The sequence below is a fragment of the Synchytrium microbalum genome (assembly GCF_006535985.1).
Source record: "Synchytrium microbalum strain JEL517 chromosome Unknown SmJEL517_scf0003, whole genome shotgun sequence".
NCBI classification, from domain to species: domain Eukaryota; kingdom Fungi; phylum Chytridiomycota; class Chytridiomycetes; order Synchytriales; family Synchytriaceae; genus Synchytrium; species Synchytrium microbalum.
The window spans coordinates 639,868-662,896 of NW_022158352.1; the positions used below are offsets into that span (position 1 = coordinate 639,868).

Here is a 23,029-nt window from a genome sequence, read left to right on the forward strand (position 1 = left end):
TCTTGATTGACTTCTTTGGGTGGCTCCTTCTTGTCCTTTTACTTGTGGCCCTTCTTGTTTCGAACTTTTTTTGAAGTTTCGATCTTCTCAGGCGGTGGGACGTCTATACAAGGCGAGAAATCATTGCATATCGTATATCCGATCACATCAGGCACAGATCAGCACTTCCCGCAATGGATCCGCGTGAAACGACCATTCAAGTGTATGGCAATTCTACGTACAATACAAATCCTTGAATCTAAGGTCAAGTTAAGATCTCTATACGCACATACGTGTCTAAATTCCATGCAAAGTTAATATAAACACCAGCTCATCGCCGTCCTTCAGAACATACTCTAGTTCTCCTTCAAGCTCCCAACCATTGATCACAGATTAGCTTGGGATTAGCTTAGGAGCTTGGAAGACCGCTTGTTAGGTACGAAAGCCGATCCGTCTGTCCTGAAGTTGATATTCGTTTTGGTGAAGGAAGATTGGGTCTTTTGACCTTTCGAGTGTTGATTGTGGAGCTGTTTTTCTGCCAGAGGAGCAACGTCAGCTAGATTATATGTCGTATTTATTGATTAGTCGGTGCTGATGACGAGCTGCATCAGCCTGAAAGTCTAGGATGTCGAGCTCAACCTTGAGCATCACCAAATTAAAATTTGTGATCTAACATCTTACATCATATCTGTTAGAGGTTGAGAATTTACGAATGTGATCATATTGGACTTTAAGGCAGTAAATCCCTTACTCTCTCATACTAGATTACTACCGTGTGTTCTCCCGAAAAGTGTACTCATATGGCCGCAACCACACGAATTTGAACTGCCAGCAAAAAAAGCCAAGCTGACAGACTCAGTGTCTGTTCCCATACGCACTGCATATCGATTGGGTACTACGCGACGGAAGAACGACTATACGAGTATCATCACGTTTCCAGCTTCGAACCTTCAGTTTCATTTCGAACCCGTAACTAATAAACCAACTCCAACTGCCCTATCCACATCCTCATCACCCTCATGACCGTTGTCGACATTGAAGATAAATAGGGATTCTGGTGCTCTCAGCCTTGGTCATCCGTCTGACGGACATCCACCTCATACACGCAGTCAAACTACGTACTTCAGTGAAAGAAGCCCTCATTCTAGCTTGGGAATGCCCACCAAGTCCTCTCAAAGCAGGGTATATGCACGATAGGCTTGGACTCCGACAGATGATTTACGATGGCATTACCTGGCACAGATGCAACGTAGACAAAAACTTGCACTATGCACCTCTGCGAATCCAGTGACGATGATAAAGATGAATCGAGTGAACATGAATCGAGTGGCGATGAAGGTGAGGACTACTAGTAAACCATCCAAGGAGGCAACGAATGTAAAAGGCAACCAATGTAAAAGGCAACGAATGTAAAAGGCAGCGATTGTAAAAGGCAACGATTGTAAGAAGGCAATGAATGTAAAAAGGCAACGATTGTAAGAAGGCAATGAATGTAAAACAGAAGGAAACGAAATATTGTGTAATGTGACTTTATCTTATTAAACATGTAATATACTCACTAGACTCCCCTAGCCATCCCATTAAGGAATCTGCAGCCTATCCTCCATGCAACGTAGATATGAAGACTACTTCATCCCCATCATTGAGAACATACTCTAGTCCCCCCATTATTTCCCAATCGGCACCATTGATTAGCACTAGGATACCAGGCCGCCTATACTCAGAAATGAATTAAATCACTAGATCTTAGTTCAAGCCTCCTTCCATTCTTGATACATACACCGTGTCTCCTTGCACAAACAACTCTGGTCGTTCCTTCAGATGATGAAGCTTCAAATGCACCAATAATTCCTTGACGGTCGGTGGACTCGTGCTATCAGACGGTATACATACTGATATCTGCTTTTGATTACCAAAGAGCAACTCGGCACCTCCACTAAAGTAAAAACGGCGTTAGCTTGACAAGCAGGGACAAAAAAAGCACCAAGCTTCGCGATCAATAGATCAAAGCAGATCAATCAAAACAGTCATCTGTTCGTTCATGCGACAGCCTACCTGAACTGGATCTTCAACTTTAAGCTTTGGGTCTCTTTTGCTGACTCGCTCATGACGGACGTTTGAAATTTTGGTGCACATCGAGCATATCGAGCATACACCAAGCACACGGGATCTAGGTTGTTTGACGTATTAGTTACGTGGACTGATAATATTCTTTGAGCTCTGACGTCCAAACTATACTAATGTCCCTTATTGCGAAAATCTCGCGTTTCAACAACACTAGACACAACAACGAACGATCAGACTTCTAAGAGAAGGTAAATAGTAATAAACAGGAAGCTATGAATCACCGCCGAAGCGCTAGGCTGTCTCAAGCTCAAACTCTGTCCAAGCGAGTGCCAACGTCAGAATCTCAAGATGATCAAGAGACTGAGGATGCCTTCCTTGATGATTTGGAGATAGAGGAAGAGCATGATGATCAAGACGATACTTATAATGAAGGAGCATCCAAAACTGCTATTGTCAAGCCTCGCAAAAAGTAAGGGTTTGTACTTGTAGACATCAACATCAAGTGAATGTAACCTCGTTCGTCGACTTCCTTCTCATCGGGTTCTTTGTCATATTCTGTTAGAGGAAAACGTAATAATAAAGGAAAGGAAAAGGCTACGGATGTCGAATCTACTCCCAGCCTGCCACCCGAGATCCTGATTCTCATCTTCAAACACGTCAACTCAATCTCGACTCTCGGAAGGCTTGAACAGTCTAATCATCAATTCAACGACATCATCAAAGACACTCCTGTCATATGGAATGATGCAGTCAAGCGACACATGCATCCAGTCGACATTGAAGTTCCAACTCATCTACATATCACAATGAAGAAGGTCTTGTCAATGATCTTGGACAGGAAATGTCATTTCTGTCCTCGTGAACGGTCAGTACAGCTCTTTGAATTTAGATTTCGAGCTTGTGTACCCTGTCGTCATGAACGGTGAGGCGTTCTTCTGTTGCTGCACTCGAGACTTGATGAAATAATCTAAAGCAATGTTCCTATCTTAGAGTATTGGTGGATCAGTTTATCAATACCGTTCCACATGATGCCTTGATTGGTCTACCTCATACTACAGAGGCGTTATATCGTCGTATCTGGAAGACTTACTTGAAAACCGACATTGAACAAGTCACTCAAGCTTACAATCAGGCTGTGGATGATAATAGAGTAGAGGCTTGGAAGGAGGAACAACGAGAGCTAGGTGCCCAAATTCAAGAGGAAGTGTATGCTCTCGACAGGGTCTCGTATCTATATGCAGAACATATCAGGAATGAAAAGAAAACGGAGATGGCAATTGTTAGACGAGGCAGAGTTACTGATATGATTGAACGTTGTGAAGCGTTGGTATGTTTGCTTGAATGATCCATTGTTGGTATCGGTAGTATGTTGCTATCGTCGCTATGTTCTAGTTGACGTGGCACTGATATCGTTTTCCTTCTGTTGCTCACTCGATATTTCTAGGGCTGGGAAATGGACATTCTCTTCGATTGTCCTTCTTTTGTACAATCGACGACCATTGCCAAACCATTGACAGATCGTGCTTGGAAGAAACTCAAGGAATCTCTCGAAGCGGAGCTAGTTGAACCTCTGAATAGAATGAATGACATGTACCGTGAAGGAACCAGAGACCGTATCGAAACAGCCTATCATCGACTGATGGTAGACGGTTTTGAATGTGTAGACTATCCATCCGCTCAGGAAGTACTTGACCTACCTCATGTCGTAGATCACATCAATTCGATTGATAAAGATGCCTTCTATTCTCGTGGAACTGCATTTTACCGAAGCTTTGTTCGTGCGAGCATCGCACAAACGATGGCTAGTGCTGCTATCGCTCGCAGACAAGCACTTGCTAGCCTTGATATAATGAGTGAAGATGAAGCAAAGATGTTGAACTATATATGCCTTGAATGCAAATACGGAATCAACTTCAGTTACGAAAGCATATTCACCCACTTTCGAATTCGCCACGACAAGCTCTCTGGAATGCATGTGAGTCAAAAATGTTTAAGAGTCAAATATGTTTAAGTTCCCCTTTTCGAGCATGAAGATGTACTAACCTCGTTTCTATCTGTTCTAGTCCAAAATGGGATTACATGAAACTTCTTGTATCCGTGAATCGGAAAGTCTGTCTCGTATGGAATCGATAAAAGCAGCCATCAACGACCACGCCAGGGACTTACCTGCAACTGCAAATGCCAATAAGGATACCTTGCTGGTTTTCAAACCACTATTACAATCCGTCTACAAACTTGCCACAAAAATTGCTTTCAAGGATTGGAAGACAGACGTGTCCATGTGGGTATCCATGATAAGCACAGAACGAAGTCGTGTAGAAGAAGCATTGATGAATCGGTTGCAGCTGTCAAAGGAGGAACTCGCGTCTCTCTCATATTATTGTAGTGACTGTAATGATGCTATGACGAACATCAAGTTGATGACAGTCAATGATATGACTCAACATCTATTTGAATCTCATCAAAACGATTGCGGTTATGTCGATGTAAGTCGTATTTCCGCCAGCCGTCGTGGCGACGAAGAATAGTTTTTTCCTTACACTATTACATTACAGGATGTGGTAGTTAAACTTCTATCAGGACGTACTCTCAACCCAGACGCCTTAGCCAAGCGACTCACCACTCTTCGTCTCTCTTGGCCCAGCATCGTTGACAAGGCCACAGAAAACTGTCAGGACCATCGTCACCTGATAAAACAGGCTTTAATGGAAGTCAATCTCAAACAACACTTCCATGAAATTCTCCATGATGCCAGAACCGATATGAAGTTCCCTTCTATATTGTCTCTACCTTCTACCGTCCGTGGTCTCTCCAGCGGGTTGGTTAAGAATATAAAGGCTGTCTTGGATCATATCGAAAGTAGCATCTGTCGTCTAGCACATAATCCTCTTGAACATAGTCATCGCGGAATCCCCGATGATTTTGCTTTGCCACGGCCAAGCACCCAGCAAAATCCATCTAGTATGTACCGACACATGTATACTTGCCGTACCTGCCCTCTAGCAAAGAACCTTCCCATCGCAGAGATGTTGAAACATATAGTAAAATGCCACGGTACTCAAACTCCAACAATCGGTGTATCAGATGGTGCAATAATGGCAGCTTCTCCTTTCTTCGCAAACGTGCACAACATGCTCACAAGTGAAGACTGTGACGCTGCAGTGCACTGTTTGGAATTCGCATGTAGAGACTGTATAGCACATAAGGCTGGTAGCACTCTGACTGAAGAATGGAAGCCACGATGGTATGGGCCTCACGAGCTACTACGACACTCCCTTCAACATCACTCTCAAAGGCTCAACATGAACGGGCTTATTTTCAAACTTGATGGGGATTGTTGTCGTGAATTAATCTATGAAGACAGTGGTGTTAGTGTGCGTTATCTTGATGACGATCAAGCGGAGGAGGATGAATCAGAGTGTGAAATGGAGCTTTGAGATGGTTTGTGATGCTTTATGTTGAGTATAGATAGATCGCGAATGGTGTCTTATAGGTTTAATACATATATCACAGACAAAGTAAAAAATACAACAAGCTGTATACCAAGGAAAACGTAATACGTGTGCACTCACCGGTCATCCTTGCGTCCTTGTACTTGCTTGTACTTCACTCGTCCCTTGAATACTGCACACAGCGCGAGATAACGCACCGAGGCTGCCGCCGGTGGTTTGGCCATAGATTCCAAGTCATCAGGAATAAAATTATAGGCTGCATAATGTCTTTTGGCGTTTGACCCTCGTTCTCATACTGAGTTTGCTCACAAACATTTTCCCGATACCAGCATCTGCAGAAAGGGCAACGAGGAGCCATATCTGTAGGACCCCACACTATAAATGACGATGTCTGAGGTGTTGGCATGGTCTGAAACAGTTGTGGATCGAACGAGAAATTGATAGTCGTCAACACCAACTTTTGGATGTTTGATAATTTGGAACGTTTACAAGCAAGAATGCAAGCAACAAGGAAACCATTCAGACATCAACACGATTACGTTTGATGTCTTATGTACAATCGGTTTGTGCAATATTTATTAACAACTCATGATGATGGATTCATGGGGGGTAATGGCCATGAATCCATCCTAAAGTCGCCATGAATATCATTCTCAAAGGTTGGACATGAGTGACATCATATTTAGTTTTGCATGTGATTGCGACGAGGAATACTTTGCCTGCAAAGATGGTGTGGTTGAGATTATACCTCGAGAAGATGCAGAGGATGAAGAGGACGACGAACCGTGTTGTGTCCCTCCAAAGCGTCTATTAGGTAGTGTTTTAGTATTTGAAAGGGAAACCTTAGACAAATAGAAAAAAAGTAGAGTACAGGTTTGAAAATTTGACGGCGGCATCGACTGTTTCAATTTGAACTCGTCAGGTCTTGGACGACAACAGAGAGACTCGCGTAGTAGAGAATAGGCGGAGGGTATGCTACTTCTCTAGCTCGCTCTGCCTTACTGAACAAGAGGCCAAGCTCAAAATTTTCAAATCAAACATGGACGCAAAGCTAATATCTGCAGCGGTTGTAAAGAAACATTTACAACTACGGCTTCACTGATGTTAGAATTCGACCAAGCAAGTAAAAGCTCCTCAGTTGATGCTTGAAATCAAACATCAGACGTTCGATTTGCACCTCTGTATTAGTAAACTCCTTCTAAGAACCACGATTCTGCCATTTCTTGTTGGGCAAAAGGTAGTGATGAGGGAATCTTTGGAATCTTTCTACCAAGAGGATGACCTTGGCTACATAATCTCTGTTGAGGATGGAGAGGAACAAATCACGACGAAGGTCTCATTTGCAAACGGCGTCGCAACGTCGCAACCCCACCGCACTGCGTGCGTGTTAGTAGGTTTGATTGATAAATTGACGTGTTAACAGGAAATACGAGTAGATAGAAGTAAATATAAAAGAGAATCTAATATTCTAAAACCCCCAATCTTTGACATTGGTAAACGTTCGCTTGCATTGGTGCTGCGTGTGTCGTATGTTGAGCAGACGAATTGGACAACAGCTAACGTTAATTCCGTCAGTAAATTACTGCTGTCTCCTTCCTTTCACTAGATCCATCAGTCATCAAACCTGGAACTCAGATTACCAAAGACGAACAATGTCATCGAAAGTGATGCCTCCTGTAGCTCGAAAGGAACCGTATATACATACATATCATGGCAAGGCATTACCTGTGGACAATTATCATTGGATGAAGGATATGAATAAGGAAAAGAAGCCAGAAATCATTGAACATTTGAACTTGGAAAACAAGTATTTCGATGTAGCAACTAGAGAGCCATTGAAGCCGCTGTCGGACATGGTCTACAATGAATTCCTCTCGAGAATTCAAGAGGATGATGTATGTGCTACTCATGCGTCCATATGAATCAAATGCGATGATCAAATAGCCACGTCCAACAAAAGCTGATGACAACTCGAACTTCTTGTAGGATACTGTCCCCGTCCACAAAAATGGATATTATTATTACTCCAGAACTGAGAAAGGAAAACAATATCGGCTGCAGTGTCGAAAACGAGCAAGTTTGGAAGCTCCTGAAGAAGTATATCTCGACCTCAACCTGATGAAATTCGACTATGTCACTTTGGGCGGCCTTGCTCAGAGCTTGGATAACTCCATGCTGGCATATGCTCTGGATACCGCTGGCGATGAAGTCCACACGGTCCACTTCAAAAATCTAGCTACTGGACATATCTATGAAGCTGATGCCATTGGCAACTCATCTGGTGATGTAGAATGGGCTAATGATAACAAGACCCTCTACTACACTACTTTGGACAGTATCCACAGATCGTTCGCCGTTTATAAACACGTATTAGGAACTCCAACGGTGGACGATGTGAAATTATATGAGGAAACAGATGAGAAGTTTTCGGTGTACCTTCGTAAATCGATGTCAGAAAGATTCATGTTTATCACATCGTCAAGCAGCTTGACGTCGCAGACTTGGGTCTTGGACTTGAATGATGCCAATCCAGTGATGAAGGAGTTTATACCTCGAGAATTCAAACACAAGTACAAAGTGGACCATCACAATGACCGCTTCTTGATCTTGACGAATGCTGGTTTGAAATGTTTGAACTACAAGTTGGTTTCTTGCCCATTGGTGAGTCCAAGTCGCGATCTCTATTTTTGTAGGTGGAGTGGCTCACACGACTACTTTTAGGATGCAACTTCCGTCGAGAATTGGGTAGACGTATTACCATACGATCCATTTAAGTATCTCACTTCTGTTATTCCGTTTGCAGATCATCTAGTTAGTGAGTTTTGAAATCTTGAGTTTTGAAATTTTCGTCCCTTATGAAGGAACTAATTTAACGTCGTTCTATGACAGTTACTGAACGATCTGAAGCATTGACTCGTATTCGAGTATTGGAAACCAACGCATCTGGAAGATTTGATTCGACCTCGCCACAGCATTATATTGGAGTCACCGACGCTTTATTCACGATGCAAGCGGATTCGGGTGTCCAAGAATTTCACTCGTCAAAGCTTCGATTCTCCTTCTCAACGCCAATCAATCCTCCCCAATCCCTGGAATACGACATGAAGACCAGAGAGAAGAAACTTTTGAAGCAAACTGTAAGCTTGCTAACAGGGCCATTTTTCTCCGTAGACAACGATCCAGCCACCTTTTGAATTAATAAAGATCTTTTTGCTGTTCTTGTAGCCGTGTCCCAACTTTGACCCTAGTCTGTATGAGACTAAACGACTTTGGGCTCCTATACCTCCAGAATATCAAGTAGCTGCACCATATGATACTCCAGTGATTGATAAAATCCCTATTTCAGTCATTTTCAGAAAGGATAAATTCAAACAAGGTTTGACATGTCGATGCAAAGTCGCGAATCCGTTTTTTCTTCAGTATGGAAAGGCTTACTATTCAAACCTGTGACTTAAAGTTGCTTTTGTTGTTTAGATGGTTCTTCTCCAGGATTTCTTTATGGATATGGTAGTTATGGAATTTGCATTGACCCTGACTTCAACCAAAAGATTTTTTCGTATGTGGATCGCGGTCAGTCACAACCCCAAAAATTTACATTTTAGCACCATGTTTCATTGCAACAACAACAAACCCCTAGGTGTCGTGTATTGTATAGCTCATATACGTGGTGGTGGTGAATGTGGCAGAGCTTGGTATGAGGTTGGGAAATTCTTGAACAAGAAAAACACGTGAGCGCCATAGAGTTTGTAAACCTGCCTGCCTCTGCTCGAGCTTCGTAAATCTGCTTGCTATAAGTCGAAGCAGCAGGATTTCTACGATGCTTACACCACTTTTTCAAACCCCAATAGATTCACAGACTTTGTTTTGGCTGCTGATTACATTGTCAAAGAGAAGATAACAACACACGAAAATATGGCAATCGAGGGGCGAAGCGCTGGTGGACTTTTGATGGGCGCAGTGCTCAATCTCAAACCGGACATCAGTAAAGTCGCACTGGCAGGCGTCCCATTCGTCGATGTCATCAACACCATGATGGTAACTCGAAGAGTTGTGGAGAAGACTTTCAATTACTCAACAATTAACGGGACTTCGCGAATGTAGGATCCAAGCATTCCTTTGACAGTAAACGAATAGTGAGTGCTCCCTTTCAAGCTAAGTTACATATTATTACGCCATTCATTCTAAATTGCTACCCTTCTCGTAGTGAAGAGTGGGGTGACCCCAACGATATCGAGTACTTTAACTACATGCTTTCGTACTCTCCCTACGATAATGTCCCTGCAGGAGCTCAGGTATCTCTTGATCTCGGGTTCTTGCATCTCAAATAATTAAACTTGACCATGTCTTCTTGATAGTTCCCTCACCTCTTGGTTAAGGCTGGCTTGAATGACCCAAGGGTTGCATACTGGGAGGTTGGTGGCATATGTTATTTTGTTGGAGACATGACCGAATGGAAACTAATCCAACTTAACCAATGCATAGCCTGCCAAGTGGGTAGCCAAGTTGCGAGATATGAAAATGAATGGTGACCATGTGAGTTGAAAACGAATATCCAGTCACATTGTCTTCTTTGTTGGATCTCAACAAGAAACCTCTTTAGGAAATCATGTTTGATTGTAAAATGGGTGCCGGACACTTTGGCTCCAGCGGCAGATACGCTGCCTTTTTGGAGTACAGCTCTGAATATGCTTTCGTGTTGAAGCATCTTATTCCAACTGCTCTTGACGATGCAGTTGCCAAACAAAAAGCTCAATTGTAGTAAAGAATTCTGTACAATCTGAAGAAATAAAAACGAAACTGACTACGTAAATCGGCTCGAGTGTATACGGGTATAGACAAGCAATTTATTTTAGAGAAGGAAACGTTATTTGTATATCTAACAAATCAGCCCTTTGCTTTGCCTCGAGTCTTACGAATTACCTTCTGCTCGACAACAACCTCTTCCTTTTCAACCTCTTCCTTCACATTCTTGCTTGCTGAAACAGTTGACCTTGTTGATCTGGATTTGATTTTTGTGGTAGTAGCAGCAGATTCTTTGATAACAGATTCTTTGATAACTACAGTGTCCACCTTCTTCTTCCTACCGCGGACAGGCTTCTAATATTTATATCACTGTGAGATAATATGGATAATGGAAATATGGAGAACTACAACATACAGGAACTGGGACCTCAGCGACCTCTGAATGTTCAGCAATCAACGCAGAGTCCTCGACCTCCTCTTTCACAACCTCTGCTTCTACCACTTCTTTTCCCTTCTTGGTTATTTTAGCCTTCTAAGGAAGTGGGCAGTCTTGACCAGTGAGCCTTTGCATAGACATAATCGCAAACTTAATATCCAACCTTTTTGGCGGGAGCCTTTTGCTTTCTCTGTTTTGGAAGGGACTCTTTTGCTTCAGATGGCTCTTCTGCATCATCTTCATCATCCTCTTCGTTTTCATCAGCACCATCATCGTCAGCTTTTCTCTTCTTCTTCCTGAGCTTTTGAACCTCAGGAACAATGGCACTAGATGTTGCTGAGGGCATTGAGCATCATTAGACCGTCATCTGTTCAAAGCGAGTATGGGTTTACCTGGTTCGTCCACCAACAGTCTCAAAAATAATCTTTTGACCACTAGATGTTGCACTCAACTTGCCCTTGCCTTTACCCCATCTAAATACAACGCTTCAGTCAAAATTGTTGATGGTTCTTATTCCGATAGACGACGTACCGGTGATGAAATAACCAGTCTTGTGGGAATTGATGAAAGTCAGCATTCGCTTCAACAGCGACTTTGAGTATTTCCGCCATCTTAGTCAATATATTGCCAGCCTCTTCTTTTGAAAGCACAGAACCATGCTGGCCCGGATGCACATGTGCTTGGTAAAGTATCTCATCTACAAGGTAATTACCAATACCAGCAACAATAGCATTCTGATCAAGCAGTATAGATTTGATTGGTGCATTCCGTTTACTCGTTTGTGAAAGAAAGACGGGTAGCGATGGGGGATTCAAATATGCATCTGGTGCGAGTTCGGATATTGGAGGCTCATTCAAAATATCGTTTACAATCCTGACTCTGGCGAGCCTTCTGGCATCTGCAAAGGCGAGTTCGCTGCCATTAGACAAGACAAGAATAAATTTGTGGAAGCGAGGAGGCCAAGTCTCAGAGTCTGTCTTGAAGTCCTTATATTCGAGTCCTTTCTGACCTTTGACGAGAATAGAGCTAAAAAAATGGACGTCAATTTAAATCTAAACACTGCAGGCATTCCACGTTCCCGCTTACCCCGTCATTCCAAAATGCATTACAGCGTGAGGAGCTTGATCCAGCGATATCCAAAAGTTCTTGCCGTGTCTTCCAGTCGATGTAATCGTTCGTCCAACAAGAGCTTTAGCGAAATCTGTATGTGATATTCCACTAAATACTAGCGAGTCTTCTACAGTCAGACATTTCAAGACTTTGCATCCACAAAAACCGTGAATTATTTTGCGAGCACGTTCTACTTCTGGTAATTCAGGCTATAGTTCATCGAATGGCAATAGAAACTTCAGCAGCAACTTGAGCAAATGCGATGACTTTGATGACTTACCATTTGTCAAAGCGCGAGAGGGAGCAAAGGAGCCTTATTTTAAAGTTTCGTAGACGAAGGGATCTGCAAATTGGTGGCTTGATTGCTGGTACGTGCAGCAAAGTAACTCGTCTACAGTCACGCTCGATTTTGTCAGCAAATTTCCAGTAGGAGAACGAGGTTCAACAGCTAAATTATCATATCAAGCCTAAACTTACGTACCTGATGACTTGGTACCTATCGCCAAACAAGCAAAGGCAGTCTCAATGTGCAAGGTCTCGTTAGCTTTCGCGTGTGAATAGATGTCAAGACAAAGCTCGAAAGCGACAACACGCATGTTATGAACCAGGGTTATGAATATAATTCCTCTCCTTTGGCTCATATAATATTCCTTCCAATCCTTCCTACTTCAGCTATTTACATAAAAATGGGTCTGCGCAAGGTCTCTATTTTGTGCTCTCTTTCTCGTATTTTTTTTTGCGTTTGCAAAACACAAAGTTGGCCTACTTTTTACAATCCTTGTGGCAATCAGCCTGTGGACTACTAACTAGGTACCTCGGTGACAAGAGCAATAGTAGGTTGAAGAAGGACGTATTATAGACGATCTGATAACACCGTCTTTATCTTCACTCAAACAGGGCTGAGCACTCATCTTTCATACACTAGAGTAGCTAAAACATCGTACTGCCAGTGAACAGCGCTGGAGCAAGCGATGGCGGAGGAGCACGCGGAGCGCGTGAGTGGATCGGCTCCGGACTGGCGATGTGTTGCAGGCAAATTATACTCCAAGTCCAACAAATCAAAAAACAAATATGATGATAACACCCAGACATAGGTTTCAAGGAGCATGATTTCTTCATCAGCTACCGTCAACGCACGGATCAACCCCTTGCAATGTCCCTGGCCAGAATCCTCAACCAACAGTTCGTGACTGGCAAGTCGACCCACGCCTTTTTGGATTATAATTGTCTCGCCCCAGGGTTGCCATGGAAGGAAGGCTTCCTTGCTGCTTTACATGCCTCCAAAGTGGTTATTTTGCTATGCTCGGAAAGGTCCTTGGGAGGTGTCCTAAAAGCTCACCAGACCCAAGACAACATGCTGCTCGAGGTAAAGTGACTTTGATCCCATTTCAGCCAGATTTCTGTACTTTTATTACCAGTAAATTGACAAAATTCAGAGAAATGTACTTTCAATAATAGTGGGAAACCACTTTGACCACTGGGCAGCTGGTGGTACCTATCTTTGTCGGACGACCAACAGTATACACCATCGCCGGTGCTAAGAGGAATGTTTTGGAGCCTTTCGACGATTTTACGGTCGAACGCTTTCCGGACGAGTTACCTTTAGGCAACATGGTAAACACTTCTATCCGAAGTATCATGGCCAAGATCTACAGCCTGCAGGCTCTAATGTTGCCCGATCCATCGTTGGTTGCCCAGTTACGATCTCTTCTGCGCTTGATTGAAGTTTGCTGAAATTGTGTTTGACACTTTCGTTTGCAGGCTGGCACCCGCACTCATTTCCGCCCGGAGGAAATACCAATTCTCGTTGAGCGGTGGCTCAATGCGGTCCTCCATTACGCCTCCCCAAGAAGAGTGGGATGTGTTCATTAGTTACCAGTAAGTTTGACTACACCGGCAATCGGCAGCACCCAGACTTTAACATTCCCTTCCTAGCTGGGAGTTCCAGGACACTGTGCTGCAAATAAAGGAGGCTCTTGAAGACCACGGGTTCAAGCTGTGTATGGATGTTTCTTCTCTCAGCGGGAACATGCTAGAGTGGATGGCCAATTCGGTCAGTGGAAGCCGAATCTTTTGTCCAATCCTATCTCCTGGATATGAGGTAAGCGGCTTGAATTTGTCAAAGCCCTCGTGCTTTTATGTCAGAGTCAGAGTCAGTTCATTCAGTCTTTGATACATAGAGGAGTGTCAATTGTAAACGAGAACTTGCTTTTGCTGCACATCGCCGAAAGCCTATTGTACCCTGCCGAATATCCAATGGCTATTCACCGGGCCCCCTAGTTGATATGATTACCGCCGGGCTGCTTTACGTAGACTTCAGTTACGTCCAAGACAATTTGGACAAATTTGACACAGCAATTGCCAGTCTCACAATGGAAATAAGGAATGCCTTGGATCGTGCTGAAGGAACTGATTAAGTAGGGTGGTGGGCGAGGGAGTTTAATCGTATTTGTGTAGGGGATTGTCTGGCGACAATAATAATATTACTTCAAAGTCATGCACAAGTGTTGATACGGCAGTGGATTCGACGAAATCGAGTGCCGATTGTACGTCTGTAGACTGACATTGATAGTACCACGAAAACGAATAGGCAATAACAATGTACGAGGCGGTTTCATCAGCAAGTTGTATTCCTCTTCCTGAATGTAACTTTATTAAGAAAATTTCTTGGAATGCCATCCGTTATTCCGTTTCCAAACAAAGTAGTCCCTGTCCAGGCCATCACGACTCAACTGGATGAAGATCGTCCTAACAAACGAACGATGTAAAACGAGAACCGTCTAGACTGTAAGGGAGCTCTACTATTCAGCTACACAGAGTCCATCTATTCAGCGCTTCCTTTATACCAGTAAATCGAATGCACGTAAGTTGGGACGATTGGCAGCAAATCTAGACCTAGCGTGGCCGAGACCGAGCGTGAGGTTTTCATATCTTCGTCAGAAGCTGTATGTAAAGTCAAAGCTACTAAAGACGTTGATACATAATCCAATAAGGAGAGCTGGTCTGCTTTTATATCGAGTGACTTTAGGTTCACAGAACATGATCTGATGCTCCTTCCTACAACAGGACGGGTCTCCTGGACCGCGTTTTCTGGCCATGTATGTGCAATGAGATTTTTCGCATAATTCAACGGGAACTGGCTGTATATTGGGTTGGAAGGCGACGGGGCTTGAAGTATCCAGTTCAATGACCCCATAAAGCCATTACAACAAATGTCGACGGTTTTATACACTTTTCTGATTGCTGCCATATTCCGTTCTTTTGATACCAAAGCTGCTGCATATAAGATGTTTTGGGCATCGGTATACTCGATGATGCAATCGAGAACCGGTACGGGTAAATATAGACGAGGAGGAGTATCCATGTTCGAATTCTTTATAGTAGTGCTATCATATGCCGTTGTTATTATGTGCCTATCTATTAAAAGACAAGTCGGTCAGAAAACACATTTAATGTCGACATGTTCCAGGCAATAAACAATAAGAAAGGCGAGAAACAGAGCAGAGAAGACTTAATTTCATGTCATTAAAGTTATGATGACATATTCACAACCACCAAATAGCGATTTATGCTGGCATCTCTGCAACCAAATCGCTGCAGATCAATAACACACCTTAACACCTTGTCCAGCTGGAAATGCGGCCCTCTTAACTACTTCGATCGAGTAAGAACTAGATACGGATTAGTTTGATGTGCTCATCAACTGTTCCGGAGGCTTGGACCTAGAGCTGAGCAAAGTGAGTCTGAGTTTTGAGCGAACACGATCAGCAGGACAAAAGCAGTCCAATGAAAAGACAAATGTTGCAAAACTTGACGGCTATTTACATCGCATTCATCGAAGAGTTCCCTTTTGCAGGTAACACTCGCAACGTAACAGTGTTAAATTTATACGTCCTCCATATACTCTTGCATGTGAGAAGACAAAAAGCTGCAGTCTCGAAGGGCAGTAACATACCATGTCATTACAACGATCGATCATCTCCCTCTCCCGATCTTGCCTAATAGCATCCAGCTCTAATTTCTTTTGATTCTTCACGTGGGCAGTAAACTCGTAGAAGGCCACCTCAAGGGAATCCACTTCCATTTCAACTTGAATGCCCAGCTGTCGTTGTTCCTCCGTCCAAGCTTCTACTCTATTCTCAGCGACTGCTTGATTGTAAGCTTCAGTGATTTGTTCGATAACGGTCTTCAAGTAAGTCCTCCAGATACGACGATACAATTGCTCTGTCGTATGGAGCAGACCGATCAAGGCATCGTGAGGAACACTAGTGACGAACTGATCCACCAACACTTTAAAAGAAGGAGGCGCGTAAGAACAGCTTTGTTTCTTGTCATACCCACACAAAGAGAGAACAACACACCGTTCATCACGACAAGGCACACAAGCTCGAAACCCAAACTCAAAGAGCTGTATCGAGTGCGTATTGGGACAGAAAATGGCATTTCTTGTCCAAGATCTTGACAAGACCTTCTTCAATGTGATATGTGGATGAGTTGGAGCTTCAATATCGACTGCCTTTGATGATGTCGTAGAATTGGTGATTGGACTGTTCAAGCCGTCCAAGAGTCGAGATGGACTTGACGTATTTGAAGATGAGAATTAGGATCTCGGGTGGCAACAAGGGAGGAGATTAGACATCCGTAGCCTTTTCCTTTCCTTTATTACTACGTTTTGTCTTAGCAGGATATGGCGAAACATGATGAGAACGACTTCGATTCACCTGTAAGTTTGATGGGTGCAATGTGTCAGAACACGATGGCAAGAAACCTCACATTTTGCGAGTCTTGCTACCTTTAGTAATAGTATTTTTGGAAGGTCCTTCAGTATAGGTATCGTCTTGATCATCATTATCAGTGGCCAGCATTGCTTCTACATTAGTTTCATCGCTAGACAGATCTGAGCTTTAAGCTTCAGCTGTGGGCTCTTCTTGTTTGGATGAGGCAGCTTGAGCAATACGAGAACTACTTCTAATGGCTGCTGCTTCTGCTTCGTCTTCCTTGCTATAATCTGTGGGATGTTGAGTTGCGCGAGTCTGTGTGTTGAGAAGACGGCATCGAGCGGAAATGAAGCTCTCGGAATTTCAATACACTGACGCGTGAATATTTCTTTTCTGCTATGTTAAACTACAACTCAAATTTCCTAGATCTCTTAAAAACATTCCAATTCATTTTCGTTTGATCCTAAACTATTCCAGGCGATGTTGGCCCCGCAACCATCTGAATTGCCAGTATGGACACCTACAGTAATAGTTCCTCGTTGCCGCGTCACTCCAGATGGTGGAATCGTCAAGATGCAGAACCTCACAACGGCTAGTGAGCAATTCCCTGTATGGGAACGAGGCTCAAATGCCAAAATAGCATATACCGCCTATACATTCATACCTCATGACTTGGAGTCTACACCGAACGATCCCTCATCTCCCTCCCCTGTCGCAAAACACGAATGTCATCAACACAATTCATCATCCGACAAGATTTGTTGTAGTAACCACGAAAATGAGCATAAACACGATTGCTCATCGTCGCATGGAAAATGCCATCAGGAACCTGATATAATACCTCTACCCATCACTGAACAATCAAAACCGAAACGCGTCAAGGTTGGAGAATCAAGTGTGTTTGAACTTCGGATGGGGATGAAGTTTAGTGTCCCTGCTATGGAGGAATGTATAAAGACTATGCGTGTCGGTGAAACTGCAAAGTTCCTCTGTCTGCCTCCCTACACTGATGTAAGAATCTGAATCGTTTTCATCGTTTCGGGATTAGCAAGTTGACTGGTTCCAACGATGTAGGGATACGTGCAGATGGAATTAGCATTAAGGCAGGAACGTGATAAATCAGTGGGTAGTGCTCCTCGCTGTGCACACGGGTTTGCGTCCCTATTGAATCAACATAAGGATCTGATACACGTCCCAACTACACCACTCGAGTTTGAAATCACTCTGATTGATGCCAAATCACCCAAAGACTTTGAGCGTGAGCTATGGGAGATGTCTAGTCTTGAGAAATGGAATGAAGCCGTCGCTAAACGTGTCAGTGCCAAAGAATTGTGTCAAGCAGGGCGATGGAACGAAGCTCTACCCATACTGAAACGTAGTGTAATATTGCTGGAATCTCTAAAGACAAGTAGTACCATACAGGATCTAGAACGAGAAAAGTTGCGTCAAGACCGTCTTAGTGAATCGACTGACTCCGCTACAACCGAATTGGACTTCGTGACACTTGAGGACTATAATGAACTCTATATATCGACCCATCTGAATCATGCTCTGTGTACTCTAAAGCTCGGAGACTACGAGTCAAGTATCTTATCTTGTACAGCAGTGATTACTCGAGACCCAAATCATGTCAAGGCCAGGTTTCGACGAGCCAAGGCTTATATTGCTATTGGACGTGATTTGGAACTAGCAGAACAAGATATATATGTACTCAAGCATACATTACAAGACACCGACGATACCCTGGCTGATATTCGTCGTGAAGAGACGCTTCTTCGTCAGAAGAAGCTGGCATGGGCTGCCAAAGAACGAAACATGTATGCAGGAATCCTCACAAAGTAGTGTGCTTTGTTTAATTATCACATGTAGTAAATCAACCTCATAAAGATACTATGTTGAATATGCTGTATTTTAGGAGAATAACGTAAGACGCTAGATTTATTTTACAATGGGCGAGCTTCTAAACCATGCTTTGAGTATAGAAAAGATGGTTGCTTTAGCCCCAGACGAACCATAGACATCTTGCAAGCGTTCCTCGGTCAGCTTGTACAAGTCTAGGAGTGTTTCTAGACTCGGAGCCCCTTCAGCAGCATCCGACCCTCTACTCTTTCCCGGCACCTTCACAGCAGCTATTAATTTGGATATAGTGATTCTCATACCATACAATCCTCGTACATTATCAGTAGACAGTTCTACTGCTCTGCAATAGTGCTTCAGAGCCAACACGTTATTACCCATGGTACCCAGTACATCAGCGTAACGTAAATGATATAAATGGTTTCCAGGCCGTAATAGGATGAGTTCTTCAAGAGCAAATGAGGCTTGAGCATACATGTTTTCAGCTAGATATAGGGAAGATATTTGTAGCCAGCCTTCAGCATCTTGCATAAACGAGTCCAAGTATTTGACGAGTTGCTCTATGGCTTGTGGTCGTTGGCCGCGACCAATCATCAGACCTACTACGCGACGTATGATGGGTAGGTATGTTTCGTCCCTGTCGAGAGCACTTTTATATGTTTTGAAGGCTGCATCGTGGTCTCCTGTTGCTTCCTGATACATTCCAAAGAGTCTCTAAAATACAAACGAAATCTGTTAAATATTACTCGTTTACTTTATGCACGGTGAATTCCAGTGCTAGAATCTACCGTAGTTCTGAGTGATTTCTGAGCAGGGAATTTCGCAGCAATGTCATTGTAGGTGTCGAAAGCAGTTTCTACGTTGCCAGTTTCGAGTAGAGCAATCATCAACTGTTCCTGTATATTGAGCTTTTCTCCTTCGGATAGGCTGCTTCCACTCTTCTTTAGCACTTCCCTACTGAGTGATATTATTTTCTGCAAATCATAGCTACTATTGCCAGCGACTTGGAGATCCATAGGGCAGTCTGGCCCAATTCCTCGAAACGAAGCCAGCTGCGATATCTGAACTGCTGTCATCGTCGGCTACAATATGATTGAATATTTGCTGAGTTTGTGAGTTTTGAAGGAATGAAAGGGTCATTTGTCGTTGTTGGCGAGACTACGTTTTTGGAGAGGATCTTGTGCTTGGTATCGTCGTGGAAATATGCTCGCTTATTTGGCGCAGTCTCTCTTTGTTTGTTACCACAAGCAACCAATCATTTTATTGTTTGGAAAGCTTTTTGGAAACATTCCGACCAACTTCTGTGCAAAGCTGGAAATGTTGCCAAGTCATCTTTGACCTTGTCTTTCAACTATTTACAAATTTGATCATCTAGATATTCAACAATAATGGGAAGAAAACGTGATGGAGCTGTGTCTCCTGTGAGCGCTGAACCTCCTCGCTACGATCCAGAGGTTATTGGACCTCAAGCTAACCGAAGATGCAGGGACATTATATTCTTGGCCCTATTCATCGTCTACTGGGTTGGAATGTTTGTTGTCGCCGCTTTGGCCATCAGGACAGGAAATCCCCAAAAGCTCATGTGAGAATCCATTCCATTTCACTCTCCTTTTTTGTTACTGTGGTTCTTCAAATTTAGAAAGCTGATCTGACTCATATCCCGCTTCATTTCATGTAGTGCTCCAACAGACTCAAAGGGACAATACTGTGGTTGGAACAATGCCCTTATTAACTCAAGTCTAGCGGACTTGACCAACTATCCATATCTATACTACATTAACCCATTGTCTCCTCTCACCACTGACTCGGTCTGTGTGGCTGCATGTCCCACCGTCACCGCTATATCCACTACCACCACTGCTATTTGTGATATGAATGTCACGCTTCCATTGACTTTATCCACTCTATCTACTGCCGTATCTGCAGGACTCTGCTCTGCCTTCACATACCAGTCGGACATCGTACTTAACCGTTGCATGCCATCGGCAAATGTATCTGCCGATATCTGGAATGCAGCTGCCTCATCATTCAGTATCAGTCTAGGTGGAACAAACATTACCCTACAATCTCTAGTCTCTTCAGAACGTGGCGACTTTGTATTGGCCATCTCCGATATCGTCAAGACTTGGCCATATATATTAGGTGGTGCTGGTGTATCACTAGTATCCTCCTTCTTGTTTTTAATCCTCATGAGATGGTTTGTCGGATTGTTTGTCTGGATTACTATCATTGCTGCCAACGTCGTCGTTGATGGATTTGCTGTCTGGCTCTACTTTTACTGGAGGGCTCGTGCTACCGCCTTTTACGCCATCCCTGTTGCCTCTCAACAAAATGTCGACAAGTGGGAAATGTATGCTGCACTGGGTGTCTTTATTGCCATGTGTGTATTGGGTGTCGTATTGTTCTTGGTGACTATCTTTATGCGTAACCGATTACGTGTTGGTGTGGAAGTCATCCGAGAAGCTTCTCGGGCTATGAATGCGATGCCACTCATTGGTAAGTGTCTTATGATGGTTCTTCTTGAACGCGAATGATGTCAGGTGAACTAAAACATATATGCAAATAATAGTACTCTTCCCCTTCTGGACTTGGGGTGCTACCGCCGTCTTGATGGTCTACTTTGTCTACATTCTCCTATATATTGCCAGTCCCACTGCTCCAGTCACCCTCAGTGTATACACCTTCTCGGCTACCAACGCTTCCACTGGTATGGGCTGGTATCATCTTGTAGGTTGCTTGTGGGGATGGGCAGTCATCTCTGGTATCAATCAAATAACGCTGGCTGGTGGTATCGCCTCATGGTATTGGTGCAGGGACAAACGTGCTCTCCCAGTATTGCCAGTAACTAGATCCTTCTTCCGCGCAATCTTTTGGCACTTGGGATCTGTCTGTCTTGGTGGATTACTCCTTACCATTGTCGAAACCATTCGATTCTTTTTATTCAAGGCCCAGTATACCGCTAAAGCTTCTCAAAACAAGACTGCGCAATGGTTGTTAGCTTGCACTCAATGCTGTATGGGATGCATCGAAAAGATTGTCAAGTTTATAAACAGGGAAGCCTATATCGAAATCGCCGTATACGGAAAGGCCTTCTTCAAGTCTGCTGGTCGAGCATTTGGTCTGCTCACCCGTAACTGCTTGAGACTAGTAGCTGTAAACTTTGTGGCCGACTTTGTCATCATCATGGGTCGTCTCGTAATTACCATCGGAATGGGCTTCTTGGCCTACTTTTTAATTACTTGGCAAGAATCAAACTTGCAGCTCCACTTTATGTTTATACCCGCTTTATTGGTAGCCTTTGAAGCCTTCTTGATCTCATCCATCTTCTTGAACATCTATCATATTGCTGTTGATACCATCTTCTTGTGCTTCTGTGAAGACACTGAGAGACATGATGGATCTCCAGCCAACCCCTACTATATGAGTGAACAATTACAGCATATTACCAACCTCAAGAATCAAAAAGATGGCCAAGCTGCTGGATACATGTCACGAAAGGTAATGTGAATGCTTGATTGGTTTAGCTGTGTTGTGACCGTATTTTCTGAAATCTAACATCTCTTTTGGTTAGTAAAGACTGTGGGTACTCGCCGTATTCATGTAGAGGAATTCTGAGACGTTAAATTATTCTTTATTTAAATATACCTTGTTAAAGCCTGCATCTTTGATTTGAAATCTTGCGTTATACTGCGTCGCTGTGGCCTAACGAGAAATCAGAACCGTGAAATGCCACGTACGATAGCTGGTAGTATATTTGTGGATATAACATAATCAGTTGTAATATAGCACACAGGTTTATACGAAGACATGGAGACATGGGATATTTAAATAACTTCGAATTCTTTGTAGCACTCAAGCTTCCTACAAAGATGCCTTTCCCTTAACACTAACCAAAGTATCAACAGACTCGCGTTTGTCACCTACAATATCTTTGAACCCCCCCACGCATGTTTTGAGCTTAATACATAACCTGGCAGAAGCCGGAGCCGACACATCCGCTGCTAATAGGAGATGGAGCAAAAGAACTATCGGTTTTAAATGTCTTGTGACTAACAGTCGAGTTCTGGCGTTCACGAGCCCAAACGATACCAAGACCTATACCGTAGCGACGTACTAGCGACTATGGCAGCACGGTTGTTTTTGGTACCAGTGTTATTGGGGTTGACGAAGGGAGCTAAAGCTGCTGGTGATTGTCGCAAGGCAGGTGAAGGGACTGCGTTAAGTGGTATAACAGCTGGGGGAGAATGGTTTTTGCCTGAATACATTTCTGGCCTTTTACTAGTATGGCAGCTTGGTTTGCCTAAATGCGATTAAAACTGTTCTAATGCAATTCAAAAGAGAAAACGATAGTCCAAAAGAGATAGAAACAATGACAATCATATATTTTGCAGCAGATTCAACTCACAATGAAAAGCACGTCTTCAAAGGGCTTTCAACACGAGCAGCAAACTCACCATGAAAGTATGCACATCATACCGGGGTGTAGGTCTTGTAGTTCTAATCGTTTCAAGAAGAGTGGGTGTTAGTCAGTAGTTCTGTTATGTTTCAAGAGATTTGCAATGACAACCAGTGACAGCCAATTAGCAAAAACTTCTAGTCGACAAGAAACGTAACTCGTCATAACAACGAGCAAGCGACTTCTTCAAGTTGGGCCAAGGCGACAACAG

At 43.3% G+C, this 23,029-nt stretch overlaps 6 protein-coding genes across 6 annotated transcripts; 3 read left to right on the plus strand and 3 right to left on the minus strand.

Moving 5' to 3' along the window:
* Positions 1-1,575: 1,575 nt before the first annotated feature.
* On the minus strand, positions 1,576-2,087 carry SmJEL517_g00949 (uncharacterized protein; the record flags this gene model as incomplete). Its single annotated transcript, XM_031166877.1, has 3 exons — positions 1,576-1,693; positions 1,760-1,915; positions 2,035-2,087. 3 exons carry the CDS (start codon positions 2,085-2,087, stop codon positions 1,576-1,578), a joined length of 327 nt encoding a protein of 108 aa, XP_031027199.1.
* A 5,063-nt stretch (positions 2,088-7,150) lies between these two features.
* Positions 7,151-10,257, plus strand: SmJEL517_g00950 (uncharacterized protein; the record flags this gene model as incomplete). The annotated part of the gene is made up of 13 exons (XM_031166878.1): positions 7,151-7,393; positions 7,485-8,159; positions 8,220-8,313; positions 8,388-8,635; positions 8,724-8,874; positions 8,973-9,068; positions 9,136-9,226; positions 9,347-9,533; positions 9,600-9,631; positions 9,703-9,790; positions 9,854-9,910; positions 9,981-10,031; positions 10,099-10,257. 13 exons carry the CDS (start codon positions 7,151-7,153, stop codon positions 10,255-10,257), a joined length of 2,172 nt encoding a protein of 723 aa, XP_031027027.1.
* Positions 10,258-10,382: 125 nt separating this feature from the next.
* SmJEL517_g00951 (uncharacterized protein) lies at positions 10,383-12,070 on the minus strand (the record flags this gene model as incomplete). Its single annotated transcript, XM_031166879.1, has 7 exons — positions 10,383-10,595; positions 10,657-10,773; positions 10,841-11,003; positions 11,070-11,150; positions 11,209-11,703; positions 11,764-11,996; positions 12,068-12,070. 7 exons carry the CDS (start codon positions 12,068-12,070, stop codon positions 10,383-10,385), a joined length of 1,305 nt encoding a protein of 434 aa, XP_031027026.1.
* A 4,915-nt stretch (positions 12,071-16,985) lies between these two features.
* Positions 16,986-18,347, plus strand: SmJEL517_g00952 (uncharacterized protein; the record flags this gene model as incomplete). Its single annotated transcript, XM_031166880.1, has 2 exons — positions 16,986-17,516; positions 17,580-18,347. The coding sequence occupies 2 exons, from the start codon at positions 16,986-16,988 to the stop codon at positions 18,345-18,347; spliced, it is 1,299 nt and encodes a 432-aa protein (XP_031027029.1).
* A 96-nt stretch (positions 18,348-18,443) lies between these two features.
* SmJEL517_g00953 (uncharacterized protein) lies at positions 18,444-19,438 on the minus strand (the record flags this gene model as incomplete). The annotated part of the gene is made up of 2 exons (XM_031166881.1): positions 18,444-19,076; positions 19,151-19,438. The coding sequence occupies 2 exons, from the start codon at positions 19,436-19,438 to the stop codon at positions 18,444-18,446; spliced, it is 921 nt and encodes a 306-aa protein (XP_031027028.1).
* A 312-nt stretch (positions 19,439-19,750) lies between these two features.
* SmJEL517_g00954 (uncharacterized protein) lies at positions 19,751-21,977 on the plus strand (the record flags this gene model as incomplete). The annotated part of the gene is made up of 4 exons (XM_031166882.1): positions 19,751-19,944; positions 20,041-20,858; positions 20,932-21,860; positions 21,939-21,977. The coding sequence occupies 4 exons, from the start codon at positions 19,751-19,753 to the stop codon at positions 21,975-21,977; spliced, it is 1,980 nt and encodes a 659-aa protein (XP_031027023.1).
* Positions 21,978-23,029: the final 1,052 nt, after the last annotated feature.